The following is a 13,573-nucleotide window of genomic DNA, read 5'->3' as shown; positions in this document are numbered from 1 at the left end:
GGCACTATGATCTTATATTCTCTTTCAGTATGACTTTTTCCCCCTGCCTTATGTGTTTGTCATTTGCATCTGATAAACGAAACTCAGAACCAATTCTCAATAGATGTGGAGGTTCTTGTTTTTGCTCACTAGGGGGATATGACATTTCTTTTCTATTACAGGATGTAAAGTGGCTTGTCAGGCCGTGAAGACGTAGGAAACAGGAAATGGTTGAGGGTCCTGGAATTCCCCCAGCCGACTGGTTACTTACTACTGCAGGCCTAACAGGAGCTCTTATCGTGTCCCTCAGCAAGTTCCCCTGAAAAGAAGGGCTTGCTTTCGCCCTCAAAAAGAGGATGAATTGGGAATTCGGCGAGTGGAGGAAGTGCGAATGTGAAGGTTACATAAGCTGAAAAAACAGGTTACAAGCACAGGTCTGTGCGGAGAAGGCTGTGTCTCTAGGGGCAACCCGCGCATGCGCAGGCATCGGACGACGCAGGCCCTCACCTGCCCTAAAGCGGCTCTGGTTATCGTTTGAAACAGATTCGTCCCCATTTGGGCCTCTTTACGCTCTGGCCAGGGTTTGCCTTGGGGAAAAAACCAAGGGGCGAAACCCTGTGTAGGTAATCCCACATAATCGAGTGATGCGAGTGAGTAATGTGAGTGGGAAACTCACAACAGAAAAACGTGTCGATTTTATTTACTCCCCCGGCGTAGCCTACGACCCAGTTTAGCCAATTGCCCGGCGGCTTCTTTTCACTCCCACCCCCTCCATTTCATCCCCACAGAGTTTCTGGCTCCGCAGCCCAGTCCACTCACACATCTCCCCCGCCTACGCCCCCGCCCCCTGGGTGGCGGTTGGCGCAGCTGCTTCCCATTCTACTCCAGGCAGGAGGGGGCGTGATGACGTCAGTGCGACGTCAGCCTCCGCCGGGAGAGGGCTGGGGGCGCCTGTCTCTGGGAGCGGTGCGGGTCTAGCGACTGACCCTGGCCCGGGGCTCCTAACAGCCTTAGCTCTCCGGGAGAGAGCAGCCGAGGCCGATGAGAGGCCGCCCTGGAAGCTGGACCTGCGTCTCTTTCTCCCTTTGCTAACCACGCCCCCCGGGGACTGCGGTGAGTACGACCTTTTTTTCCTCCCTGGATCCCTGCGGTCCGGGTGTGAGGGGAGGCGGGTGTCCAGGCCCGAGGGAACGTGGCGGTGAGGCGGCGGTCGCGGGACTGTAGGTGCCCTCGGGTCGGGTCCTGCCGGAAGAAGCGCCCCAGGGGGTCGGAGAGGACGCCCAGGGGAGGGGCGGGTCCCTAGGCCGGACCTCCTGCGGGCCCGAGGGCTGGCGAGCGGCCTGGCCGGGGCTGCCCCCAACAGGAAATTGTCCGTCGTACGAGGTTCGGGGCATGTCCCAGTTGCATGCTTTTTAATTTTAATTTTTTTTCCCGGTCCCCATTTCGTAGACGGGAATACCAAGCCACGCCGTTTTCTTTCGCACATCGTAGGCATCTGATAAATGTTTATTAAATTTTACTACTTCTTTCCAAGTGTTTGCAGAGTTTTCATTTGGTGATCAGAGCCCTAGAGTGCATATTTCTTATTTATAACCCGTCTCTCCCAGACCCTTACCTTTATCTTTAGTAGCATCCTGTACGGTTCATAAGATTTTAGAGATGGAAGGACTCTTAGAGATCATCTGCTTCTAGTAATGTAGGTCATTAACCGTGTGTGTGTGTGTGTGTGTGTGTAAATGTATGAATGAATGTGTGTGTGAATGAATGTGATGGACCCCTTTGGCAATCTGGTGACGCTTATGAACACCTCGTATCGTTATTTTTAAATGCAGAAAATAAAATACATAGTATGATAAAGGAAGTCAATTGTATTGAAATACAGTTAAGAAAATAAATGGACCCCGGGTTAAAAATTTCAGACTTTTTGTCATTTTTTTAATACAAGGTCTGGCAAATAGTAGGTGCTTAATAAATGTTTACTGATTGACTTGAAGAAATTGATGGCTAAAGGGGTGAAGTGACTTGTCCATTGTCACAAAAGGGGATCCACCTCAGGTCTTGTGATTCCAAATTGAGGACTTTTGTCGCTGTCATACTACCTGTTAGGATAAGAGAGATTGCACATATAATAATTTAAACTAGAGTTGTAGTGTAGCATAATTTAAAAACTTGCCCAACAGGCATTTATTATAGACTTACTATGTGCCAGGCACTTAGGATATTGGAACTGGGTGCTAGAGACCTGTGTTTGAATACTGATTTTTATACTGTGACTTTGAGCAAGTCTCATTTAACCTCTCTAAACCTATTTCTTCATTTGTAAAATGACAATAATATTTGCACTGCCTGCCTGGTGGAGACAGTGCTCTGTGAACCTTAAAGTAATGTATAAATGTGAGCCAATCTTATTTACAAAGTCAATAAATAAGCAAGGCACTGCACCAGTTCTAGGGGAGCTTATAATTAAATGAAGGTGGAGTGACAAAGGCACAGATAAACCAGTACATGGGAGACTTATAAAGAAGAATCTAAAGTGCTGTGAGAAATTTGAAAAAGGTGTTTTATCTAAATTAAGCCTTGAGGGAAAGGAGAAATTTGAACAAATTTGGCCTTGTGGAGGATAGGGAGGTTGGAGAAAATATATTTTAGGCTTTAAGACTACACATGCAAATGCACAGAAATGAGAAAGGGCAGGATGCAGTTAGGGAATAGAAAGTGGTTCAGATTGGCTGGTGTGTAGCATCATATGTAAAAGGGGAAAACCGGTTGGAGCTAGTTATGGAACGTCTTGAATACCAGGATAAGGAATTGATACTCTGTAGAATGAGGTTTGTTTTTTAATGGAGGAGCAGCATGATCAGAATGTGTGCATTAGGAAGATTTGGGCAGCAATATCAAAGACTGGCTAGTGGTTCTTTGCCTTTTTGGCGTGAAGATTCCTTCTTAATGTCAAAGTGTCACAATAGTATGTTTTTAATTAAACATCTATTACATGCCAGTCACTGTGCTAGGGGCTAAGGATATAAAGTACAAAGAAGGTAACAATCTTTGTAAGGAGCTTTCCCATTCTAATGAGAGAGACTAGTACACATAATAATATATAGAGCGTAATTATGCAGTTAACATGTGCAAATATACACAGAGTAGTTAAATACATTTAGTATTTTTTAGTTGAGGGAATACATGACAAAAAGCTTTAATTTAGTAATGCTTTTCATTGGCATATAGATTTGGAGTTGGTAGGATTTTAATTGAGACTTGAAGGAAGCAAGAGAAGCCAGGAGGCAGATGTGAGGAGGAAGAGCATTGCAGGCATGGGAGACAACTAGAGAATATGCTCAGAATTAAGAGATGGAGTGTTTTGTAAGAGGAACTGCTAGGAGGCCAGTGTCACTGGAGATCTAAAAGCTTTGGGGGAGGAAGGGTGGGGTTTGGGTTGAGGTTGGGCTACGTTATGAAGGACTTTGAATGTCAAATAGAATTATATATTTGATCTTGGAGGTGATGGAGAGCCAGTGGAGTTTATTGAGTAGAGGATGATATGGTCATGGTACAGAAATCATTTTGGCAGCTTAGGGAGAGACTTTTGGCAGGCTGACAAACCAGCGATGATTGCAGTAGTTTATGTGTGAGGAGATAAGAGCCTTCACCCGGGTGGTGGGAATGGCAGAGGAGAGAAGGGCATGTATTTGAGAGATGTTGCAGAGGTGAAATTAACAGGTTTTGGCAACAGCTTGGATAGGGGTGATGAGATCGAGTGGGAAGTGAAGAATGACATCTAGGTTTTGAGTCTGGGAGGTGAGTAGATGGTGGCTCTTAAGAGGTGGATGGTAGATCTGGATACAGAAAATGAAAGTATTGCTTAAAAGTGCTGAGAACGAAGAAGAACTTGGGACATCATTCAGGAATAGTTTGTTTCCTGGATATGAAAACTTTTGTTTGGCTTTTTCCTCCTAAATTAGAATCTATTTCCTTGTCACTGTAATTGCCTACAAAGGAACGGATAGAAGTCGAGTTTGGCTGGATCAAAGAGTGGGAGGGGAAATGATGGCCAATGAGGCTGGAAAGATAGGTTGTGTACCATGTAGTGAAGGTCTTTAAAAGCTCAGCAGAGGAGCCCAACAGCAAGAGATAGAAAGAAATTCCATTTAAAATTACTGTAGACATTATAAAATATTTGGGAGCCTACCTGCCAAAACAAACCCAGGAACTATATGAACACAATTACAAAACATTTTTCACACAAATAAAGTCATATCTAAATAGTTGGAAAAACATCAGTTGCTTGTGGTTGGGCTGAGCTAATATAATAAAAATGACAATTTTACTTAATTTACTTGTTTAGTCCCATACTAATTAAACTACCAAAAATTATTTTATAGAGCTAGAAAAAATAGTAACCAAATTCATCTGGAAGAAAAAAAGGTCCAGAATATCAAGGGAATAAATGAAAAGAAATGCTAGGGAAGGTGGCCTAGCCATACCAGGTCTTAAACTGTATTATAAAGTAGCAGTCATTAAAACTACTTCATTCTGGCTAAGAAATAGAATGGTGGCTCAGTGGAGTAGGTTAGGTACACAAGACACAGTAGTCAATGACTATAATAATCTACTTTTGATAAGCCCAAAGACTCTAGCTTCTGGGATAAAAACTCATTATTTGACAAAAACTGCTGGAAAGCTGGAAAATAATACAGCAGAAACTGGGCATAGACCAATATCTTACACCATATACCAAAATAAAGTCAAAATGGGTTCACGTTTTAGATATGAAGGCTGATACTATAAGCAGTCTGGGAGAGCATGGAATAGTTTACCTGTCAGATTTATGGGGATGGGAAGAATTTATGACCAAACAAGAGATAGAGTGTGTTATGAAATGCAAAATGGATAATTTTGGTTATAATAAATTGAAAAACTTTGGTACAGACAAAGCCAATGCAACCAAGATTGGGGGAAGCAGAAAATTGGGAAAGAATTTTTACAAGCAGTGTCTCTGGTAAAGGCCTCATTTCTAAAGTATACAGAGAACTGAGTCAAATTTATAAGACTACAAGTCATTCCCCAATTGATAAATGGTCAAAGGAAATGAACAGGCAATTTTCAGAGGAAGAAATTGAAGCTATCTATAGTCATATGAAAAAATGCTCTAAATCACTATTGATTAGAAAAATGCAAATCACAACAATTCTTAGGTACCATAACTCTCCTGTCGGATTGGCTAACATGACAGAACAGGAAAATCATAAATGCTGGAGAGGATGTGAGAAAATTGGAACACTAATGCATTGTTGGTGGAGTTGTGAACTGATCCAACCTTTCTGGAGGGCAATTTGGAACTTTGCCCAAAGGGCTATAAAAATGTGCTTACCCTGTGACCCAGCAATACCAATAGGGCTCTATCCCAAAGAAATCATACAATTTGGAAAAGGATTCATATGTTCAAAAATACTTAGAGCAGCTCTTTTTGTGGTGGCTAAGAATTGGAAATCAAGGGGATGCCCATCAATTGGGGAATGGCTAAACAAGTTGTGGTATATGAATGTAATGGAGTAGTATTGTGTTGTAAGAAATGGGGAAGATACGGAGTTCATAATAACTTGGAAAGTCTTATATGATCTGATGCTGAGTGAGGGGAGCAAAACCAGGAGAACATCATACACAACTATAGACATATGGTATCTCTGATGACTAACTTTGATAGACTTGACTCTTCTCAGCAATGCAAGGTTCTAAGACAGCTTCAAAAACTCATGATGGAAAAAAGGATTCATGTCCAGAGAAAGAACTACAGAGTCTGAATGTGCTTGAAGCAAATTATTTGCTCTTTTTTTTGTTTGCTTTTGTTTTTGTTTCTGTTTCGTTTCTTCTTTCTCGTGGTTCATTCCCTTGGTCTTTACAACTTAGCTGTTGTGAAAATATGTTTTAGTGTGAAGGTATATGTAGAACCTATATTGGATTGCTGGCCGTTTTGGGTGGGGAGGGGGGAGGAGAGGGAGGGGGAGAAAATTTGAAACTCTCAAAAACTTGAGGAACTGAATGTTGTAAGTTAAAACTAAAAATAAATTAATTTAAAAAAAGCTAAACAGAGGAGTTTATATTTTATCATAGAGGCAATAGGAAGCCAGTGGAATTTCATATAAGTGTGTGATGTGGTCATATTTGTTCTTTTGCAAAGTCACTAGCAGCTACATGAAGGATAGAATGTAGTGAGAAAAAACTTGAGATAGGGAAGGTAGGCTTTCTGAATTGAGAGGAGGGCGATGAGGCCTCAACTAAGGTTCTGATTCCGCGAGTAGAGAGATTGGATGGGAGACATGTTGTACGCACAGAAACAGTGAGATTTGGCAAGTGATTAGATATACAGGGAGAGTCAAGAATAATGCCAAGTTTACAAGCTTAAGATGGTGCCCACAATAGGGAAGGTTTTGAAAGAGAGGTGGGTTGGGAGGAAAATAATGAGGCATGTTGTAGACGTTTTACATTTGAGATGTGCCTGAGAGGACATTGAGTTGAAAATGACTAGTAGGCACTTTGATATAAGACTGGGGTTCTAGAAAGAAACTAGTTGGGGCTGATAATCCATGGGAGTAGTTGGGGGTCCCCAGAACAAAACCTTGGGTCAAACCTCCAGTTGAGGGGCATGATATGGATAATAAACCAGCAAAGGAGACTGACAGGAAGAGAACAGAGAGAGTATTTTTGTGAAACCCAGAGAAGGGTTAGAATATCCAGGAGAAAAAGGTCAGTAGTGTTAGATGCTGCAGAGAAGCTAATAGAGATCTACACTCTACCTGACAATAGTCAGCCATCAGCCTTTGTATGAAGACCTTCCATGAAACCCAACTCCAGAGGTGTGTAACCCATTCTACTTTTTAAAGCATAAAGCCAATTGCTAGGAGGTGTTTCCTTACTACAAGTTGAAGTTTGTCTCTACAGCTTCTACCTTTGTTCCTACTGTTGCCCTTGGGGGACAAACAGAATAAGTCTAGTAGACCCTTTCCATGTGATAGCCCTTTATGTATATGAAGACATTTATCTCTCTACTGCCCAAGTTTCCTCTTCTGCAGATGAAAAATCCCCAGTTCCTTTAGCCAATTTTCACATGGCATAATTTCAAGGCTTTTCTCCATCCTGATTCTTTCCAGCTTGTCAGTGTCTTTCCTAACTTGTGGTATCCAGAACTGACTGCAGTACTCCAGATACGGTGTGATAGCAGAATTGAACAAGATTATAACCTTCATTTGAACACAGTATCTCCCTTAATGAAGTCTCCATGTTGCTAAGAATCATCTAGAATAGGTTAATCTTTGCCATTTCTTTCAAACTTCTGAAAGAGTAAATTATCATTAAGGCAGGCCAAGAAGTTTTTTGGAGTTCACTTTGGGCATAGAGAGGGCTCCTGTAAATATCTGGAAATTTGAAGTCTTCTGTCACTTTATTCTCTTGACATGTGATCTTTTTTCTCTCTGTCCAAGTAGACTCTTGACAGTTATCATTTCTCTTAATCCCTTTGTACCCAAGTGCTTTTTGCTGTCTTTCCTTCTTCTTTTTGCTGGATTTCTTCACAAGAGTATACATGAGTCTGTCTTCTAAGTATATACTGCTGCTCCACTTAGGCCTTTTGAATAAGTGTAACAGTAAGGCAGTAATAACAATTTAGATGATAATTGTCAAAATGCCTATGTGGTTCTGTATCACAGTATACGAGACTCTCCAGATAGAAGGTAGAAGTAAACCACTTATTCAGACACCAGAGAACCACATCCCACAAGCCATTTATCCGGTCTATCAGAGCAGTAAAACATTCCACACACAATATAACAGCCTGGAGCCTCGCCAACCTCTCCAACCCCCCCTGCTGGGGTCTTCCCCAAAACAAACTCACAGTACAGCTAAGTCAGCCTGTTCAGCTCTAACAATTGAGAGGGTGGCCATTAGCAGCCATAACTGCGCTGTCTCTCTCTTTTTCCTGTGACATAAGTTCCTTGGGCTTCCTCTCATGTAAGCACATCACACGGCCTATTAATGGGTGGGAAAGATCTTTAAATCTAAATTGCTACTGCAATAAAGTATTGCCTTGGACTGCCATACTGCAGTTATGGAGCACTTCCTGCCTAACCTCAGTGACTCCTGTTAGGCTAGAGTTGGCTCTTGGCGTTCGCTTGTTCACTTTACTTGTTACCCATACTTTGTGTGTTTGTGTAAAGGCAGCTGCAGCCCTAAGTTTTATTGAAGGCTGTTTTCTTGGATATTGTCCTTTTGAATTACAGGCTCTCTCTACCTGTATTCTTTGTCTTACATTGTAGAAACTCTCCATAAACTTGATAGACATACAGATGTGTATATGTTTATGTATAATTGTATTTTTCCCTCTTTTTAGGTTTATAGTCCTTTTTTTGAATTTGCAAGATTCCAGGCAAATATATTCTTAGCAACATGCTATCTCCGTGTTGTCCCTTGCCTGGAGTTCATTTCTATCTTTTAAGGTGTGGTTGAGAAATCCAAATACTGTTCGAAGATAATATTTTACAAACCAAATACTGTACAATACTGCTCACTCCCACATTTACCTCTTAGTAGAAGCCCATGCTTTCTTATAACAGTAGTGATCAAAATAGCAAAAAGTCTTCAGTTTCTTGCCCAGGACTATTCATAATATTTAACAAAATGCTTTCAGATATCCTTCTGACTATCATTTGTTTTACACAGCCCTAAGTAGGTAGTAGTCATCAGCATTAACATTGTCTTATACAGTTCTTTGTCATGTCTTGAATACTTGCTCATTGAAGATTGCAGATTTTTCTGTTTTTAATTTCAGGTTAACAAATAGCTGCCTTGTGGTCTTTCAGCAGAGAGTTAGTCACTAACCACCACTATTTGTCTCATCTTCCTCCAGTTGATCTCTGCCTTGATTACAGTTATGGATACTTATCATTGTTCCTTGTAGGAGAAGCAGCTGGTTCTGTCTTAAAGGATCCACCTCCTTTTATGGGAAAAGCCTAATATCTTTACCTGACTGAGTGTTTAGCAGGTCTTCTTGCCCAGCCCAGCCTGTGTCCTATTTTTCTGCCTCCTAATATTGGTCAAGACTCCCTTTCTTCAAATCCTTTCATCTTTGTTTTTATGTAAAGGCATTCTCTCTGTTTTAAAGGAAAACTTCTCTATGATAGATAACCTGGAGCATAGGGAGATGATAAGACCCTAGATTTAGAGCTGGAAGGTCATCTAGTTCAATCTCCTCATTTTACAGATGATGAATTGCGACCCAGAGAGGTTAGGTGACTTGTCCAAGGTCACACAGATAGTAAGAAGAGGGATGTAGTATACCTCTAATCCCTTTACCCTGTCTTATAGGAGGGATACCAGTATACATTTGTTTAAGCCTCCATCTTTGTATACTCAGTGCTTAGCACGGTGTCTGGCACACAGAACACATTTGTTTGATAAGTGTTGATTGATCAGATAGATAGTATGGTTATGTAAGCCTGGAGAACAGAAAAATTCTATGCCCAATAGGAAGGAACAAAGGAAACGAATATTTATCAAGCACCTACTGTGTACCAGGAATATATCATTTGAGCCTTCCAACACCTTTGGGAGGTGGGTGCTGTTATTCCCATTTTTTACAGTTGAGGAAACTGAGGCAGACAGAGATTAAATGTTTTGCCCAGGGTTATATAACTAGTAAATTTCTAAGTTTGAACTTGAAATCAGGTCTTTCTGATTTCAGGTCCAGTGCTCTATTCATTACTCCCCCAGGTGCCTTAGCTGTACCTCCTCTACAGGTCATTCAGTCAAATGCCTGCTTTGTGCCAGGCATTGTGGTGGATCTGGGGATAAAGTACAAAGAATAAAATAATCTCTACTCATGTGATCTTCCATTCTAATGGAGGAGATGACAAATTCATATATAATACATATACAGCATAAATAACAAGTTAATTAATGCAGACACTCATGAGGACACAGACAAACATACAAAGTAGTTTAATATGAGGTACCATAGGAAGGAGGGCACTAGCAGTTGAAGGATCAGGAAAGGCTTCATGTACATGGTGTGTGAAGTGCATCTTAACCAGAAAGACTCTATAAGGAGCTGCATTACAGACATGGGGAACAGTGAATGCACAAAGACTCTGTACGTAATGTATAAGAACTTGAGAGAAGGCCAATTTGGTTTCACTTGCAGAGTGAAAGAGGGAGAGTAATGTCCAACAAGGCCAGAAAGGCAGGTTCAAGGTAGGTTGTGTAAGACTTTAAAATCCAAACAGAGGAGTTTGTATTCTAGAGGCAATAGGAAATCCTTGGAGTTGATTAAGTCAAGAGTCACACGGTCAGATATGTATTTAAGGTAGCAGAGTATAGAATGCACTAGAATCATGAGAGACTTTAGACAGGAAAACCTGTTGTAGTGATCTTAGAGATGAAGAGGGCCTGAAACAATGTGGCTGCACAAGTGGAAAGATGGCTCTGATGAAAGAGATGTGAAGGTAGAAGGAACAAGGCTTGGCAACTGATTGAATAGGTGGAGTGAGGGAGAAAGAGGAATTGAGGAAAATGCAGAAAGGGTGATTTGAAGAAAGGTTTTGGGGGGAAGATAATGAGTTCAGTTTAATTTGTTGAATTAAGCTCATGGGAGATTGGAGCTGGGTAAATAGATCTAGGCATCGGAGTGGAGAACCTGCTGTCTCCAGACTACCACATGTGGTCCTTGGGTGTGGCATTTTGACTTGAGTCCAAGTTTTACAGAACAAATCCTTTTATTAAGGGAATTTGTTCTATGAAGTTTGGATTCAGTCAAAGGGCCTCACTTGAGGACCTAGAGGGCCACATGTGGCCTCAAGGTCGCAGGTTCCCCACCCCTCATAGGAGTTGTCTGCATAGAGGTGATAATTAAACCCATGTGAGCTAGCTAGTTTAGCAAGTGACAAGATAGAGAAAAGGGCCGAAACAAAAAAAAAGCCTTGAGGAATACCCACAGTTGGGTGGCATTATGTGGATAAGCCTGTGAAAGAGATGTCAAACAGGTAGGAAGGATTTCTCCTGTTTTCCATGTTTTTTGGAAGCAAGATATCCTCAGTTTATTGTTGTTTTTGCCTACATGTGTCAGTCATTTCCCGTGGTGAACAATTGATACATTTTGCTAATAAATTGTTGAAATTGAAATCCTTTTTTCTACGAAGTCATTTCTACAATTTGTTGTGCTTCAGGGTTTTTTTTTTGCATTCTATTTAATATCAACAAATGATATATTTTCTAAAATAGCCTCTTATGCTTTATTTTCAGGTCTTATATCAAAGAAGATTCAGTTTTGGAGACATTTTCATTTTTTCCAGAGGAATAAATTCCAGTATGGAGACGTAGGATTCTTAAAGGGACGTAGTCTAAACTCTGGGAGGTAGTTTTGTGCTTGTACATAGATATTAAATAATGAAGAGTGATTTAAAAGTGCCTTTTCAGAATTAATGATGTGTTACACATCTATACATTAATTTTTGATAGGGCAACAATTTTTAAGCATATACAAAAACACTAAGATTTTCCTGTAACTTTGTGACCTTATATATCCTTAGGTAAAAACGGTAGCACTCTATATATGTGGTCTCCAGATGAATATGCTATAATTTAATTTTTTAAATGCAAGGAAAAGCTTCTGTTATAGATATTAAATCTCTTTGAAGTTCACAGAAAAGTCTATTCTGTAGGAAAAGTGTAACATCTAGTAGTTCTAAATTGTAGAAAATTTGAGTACCAGTTATAGTGAAATAGAAGACTAACAAATACTGCAAAAACATTGGATGAATCAGCAACATTTTACTTCAAAACAGCAGAATCAATACTTGTGTGCAGTTTAGCAAGTGATAAGATATAGAAAGAAAGCAAAATTTGGTCACGTGAAACCATATCCATCTTTATTCAGTGTACAAGTTTATGTGTTGGACTTTGAAAGTGAAGTTAAAGAATATTAGATTGTAAAGCATTCCATTAACTTTTCAAGCATGGCCTCAGTTTATCAATATAATTTAAAATATTCACTCTAAAGTCAATTTCAGGTGTTTAGGATATTTTTGGTTCTTTGTAAAATGCCTTTAGGAAAATAAGTGTTAAGTAGGATCTAAAGCGATTATTTTTTTTTCTCTTTAGCACAGTATTTACTCCTTAATGATCAGGTTTTACAGCTTCCTACAAAAAGTAAATAAAGATAGATAATTTTGAGTTTTCTCTAACTTCTTAACTTTTTGAAATGTAGAAATATACATATGTATATAAGCATAAATGTGAGTTTAAGATATACATCCTTAAAAGTGCATCAGCTTTCAGTCCACTTAGGTAGCATTGTAATAAATGAGGATTATGATGATGAAATAGCACCCTGTAAGCCTGAGTTAATTAAATCCAAAGTACAATACTAGTTGCCATTCAAGTGACCAGGGAGAATTACTGTACTTCTTGCAGAGGTCGCTTGATGTAATTGTAATGCTGGACATCCAATAACGCACATAACTTACTCAGATCTCAATGTTTTTTATAAAAAGATGAAAAAATTCCTTTGTATATTTTTAGCTAAATATATAACTAATATCACAAACCCACGCACAAAACTACCTCCCAGAGAAAGACTTGTCCCATTTTATTCCCAAAATACTCAATTATGAATGCTGTAGAGGACGGTGTGCTGTTATCACGTTTGATGAATAGTGAAGCACATGAAATGAAATATGATTTGTCATGTGAACTCTACAGAATGTCTACATACTCTGCTTTCCCAGTCAATGTTCCAATCTCAGAAAGGAGTCTTGCTCGGGCTGGATTTTATTACACTGGTGTGAACGACAGAGTTAAATGTTTCTGTTGTGGCTTAATGCTGGATAATTGGAAACAAGGAGACAATGCTATTGACAAACATAAACAGCTATATCCTAGCTGTGCATTTATTCAGAATTTGATTGCAGTTAATCTGGGATCTTCTCAGTCTACATTTTCTTCTTCAATGAATAATGCCACTCGTTCGGTATCTTCCAATTCAGGACAGAGTGGATATTTCAGTGGTTCTTATTGCAGTTTTCCATTGGAGCCAGTGACTTCCAGAGCACCTGAGGACTTGTCCCTTCTGAACACCAGTCCCTACAGTTATTCAATGAGTACTGAAGATGCCAGAATTCTTACTTATCAGACATGGCCATTGACATTTCTGTCACCATTGGATCTGGCAAGAGCTGGTTTTTATTACATAGGACCTGGAGACATGGTAGCTTGCTTTGCTTGTGGTGGGAAACTGAGTAACTGGGAACCAAAAGATGATGCCATGTCAGAACATCGGAGACATTTTCCCAACTGTCCTTTCCTGGAAAATCAAATTCAAGAAACATCAAGGTTCAGTGTCTCTAATCTGAGCATGCAAACTCATGCAGCTCGTGCTAAAACCTTTGTGACCTGGCCACCTCAAATTCCAGTTCATCCAGAGCAGCTTGCAAGTGCTGGCTTTTATTATGTGGGTAAGAAACCTAAATTAGTAGAAGAAATAATAATAACTCTTAGCCACTAAGTTTTCATCTGTAAATTATAAGTTATTATGCACATTCAAGTTTTG

The 13,573-nt window shown here is 40.0% G+C and overlaps 1 protein-coding gene across 2 annotated transcripts in view; it reads left to right on the top strand.

Annotated features, from left to right (window-relative positions):
• The first annotated feature begins 441 nt into the window (after positions 1-441).
• LOC118835500 (baculoviral IAP repeat-containing protein 2-like) overlaps positions 442-13,573 on the top strand; it is a 37,846-nt gene continuing 24,714 nt past the window's right edge. Inside the window, exons 1-2 of one of the 2 annotated variants that reach the window (XM_036742687.1) lie at positions 442-1,092; positions 11,269-13,478. In XM_036742687.1, the coding sequence (XP_036598582.1) occupies positions 12,635-13,478 (844 nt within the window). In that variant the 5' untranslated portion in view covers positions 442-1,092; positions 11,269-12,634. The remainder of the gene's footprint in view (positions 1,093-11,268; positions 13,479-13,573) is intronic. The other variant, XM_036742686.1, reaches the window with a different exon arrangement.

Source organism: Trichosurus vulpecula, chromosome 2, assembly GCF_011100635.1.
Source record: "Trichosurus vulpecula isolate mTriVul1 chromosome 2, mTriVul1.pri, whole genome shotgun sequence".
Classification (NCBI taxonomy): Eukaryota; Metazoa; Chordata; class Mammalia; order Diprotodontia; family Phalangeridae; genus Trichosurus; species Trichosurus vulpecula.
Note: the sequence above shows the minus strand (reverse complement) of the source record. Positions and strands in the feature narration are given on the sequence as shown.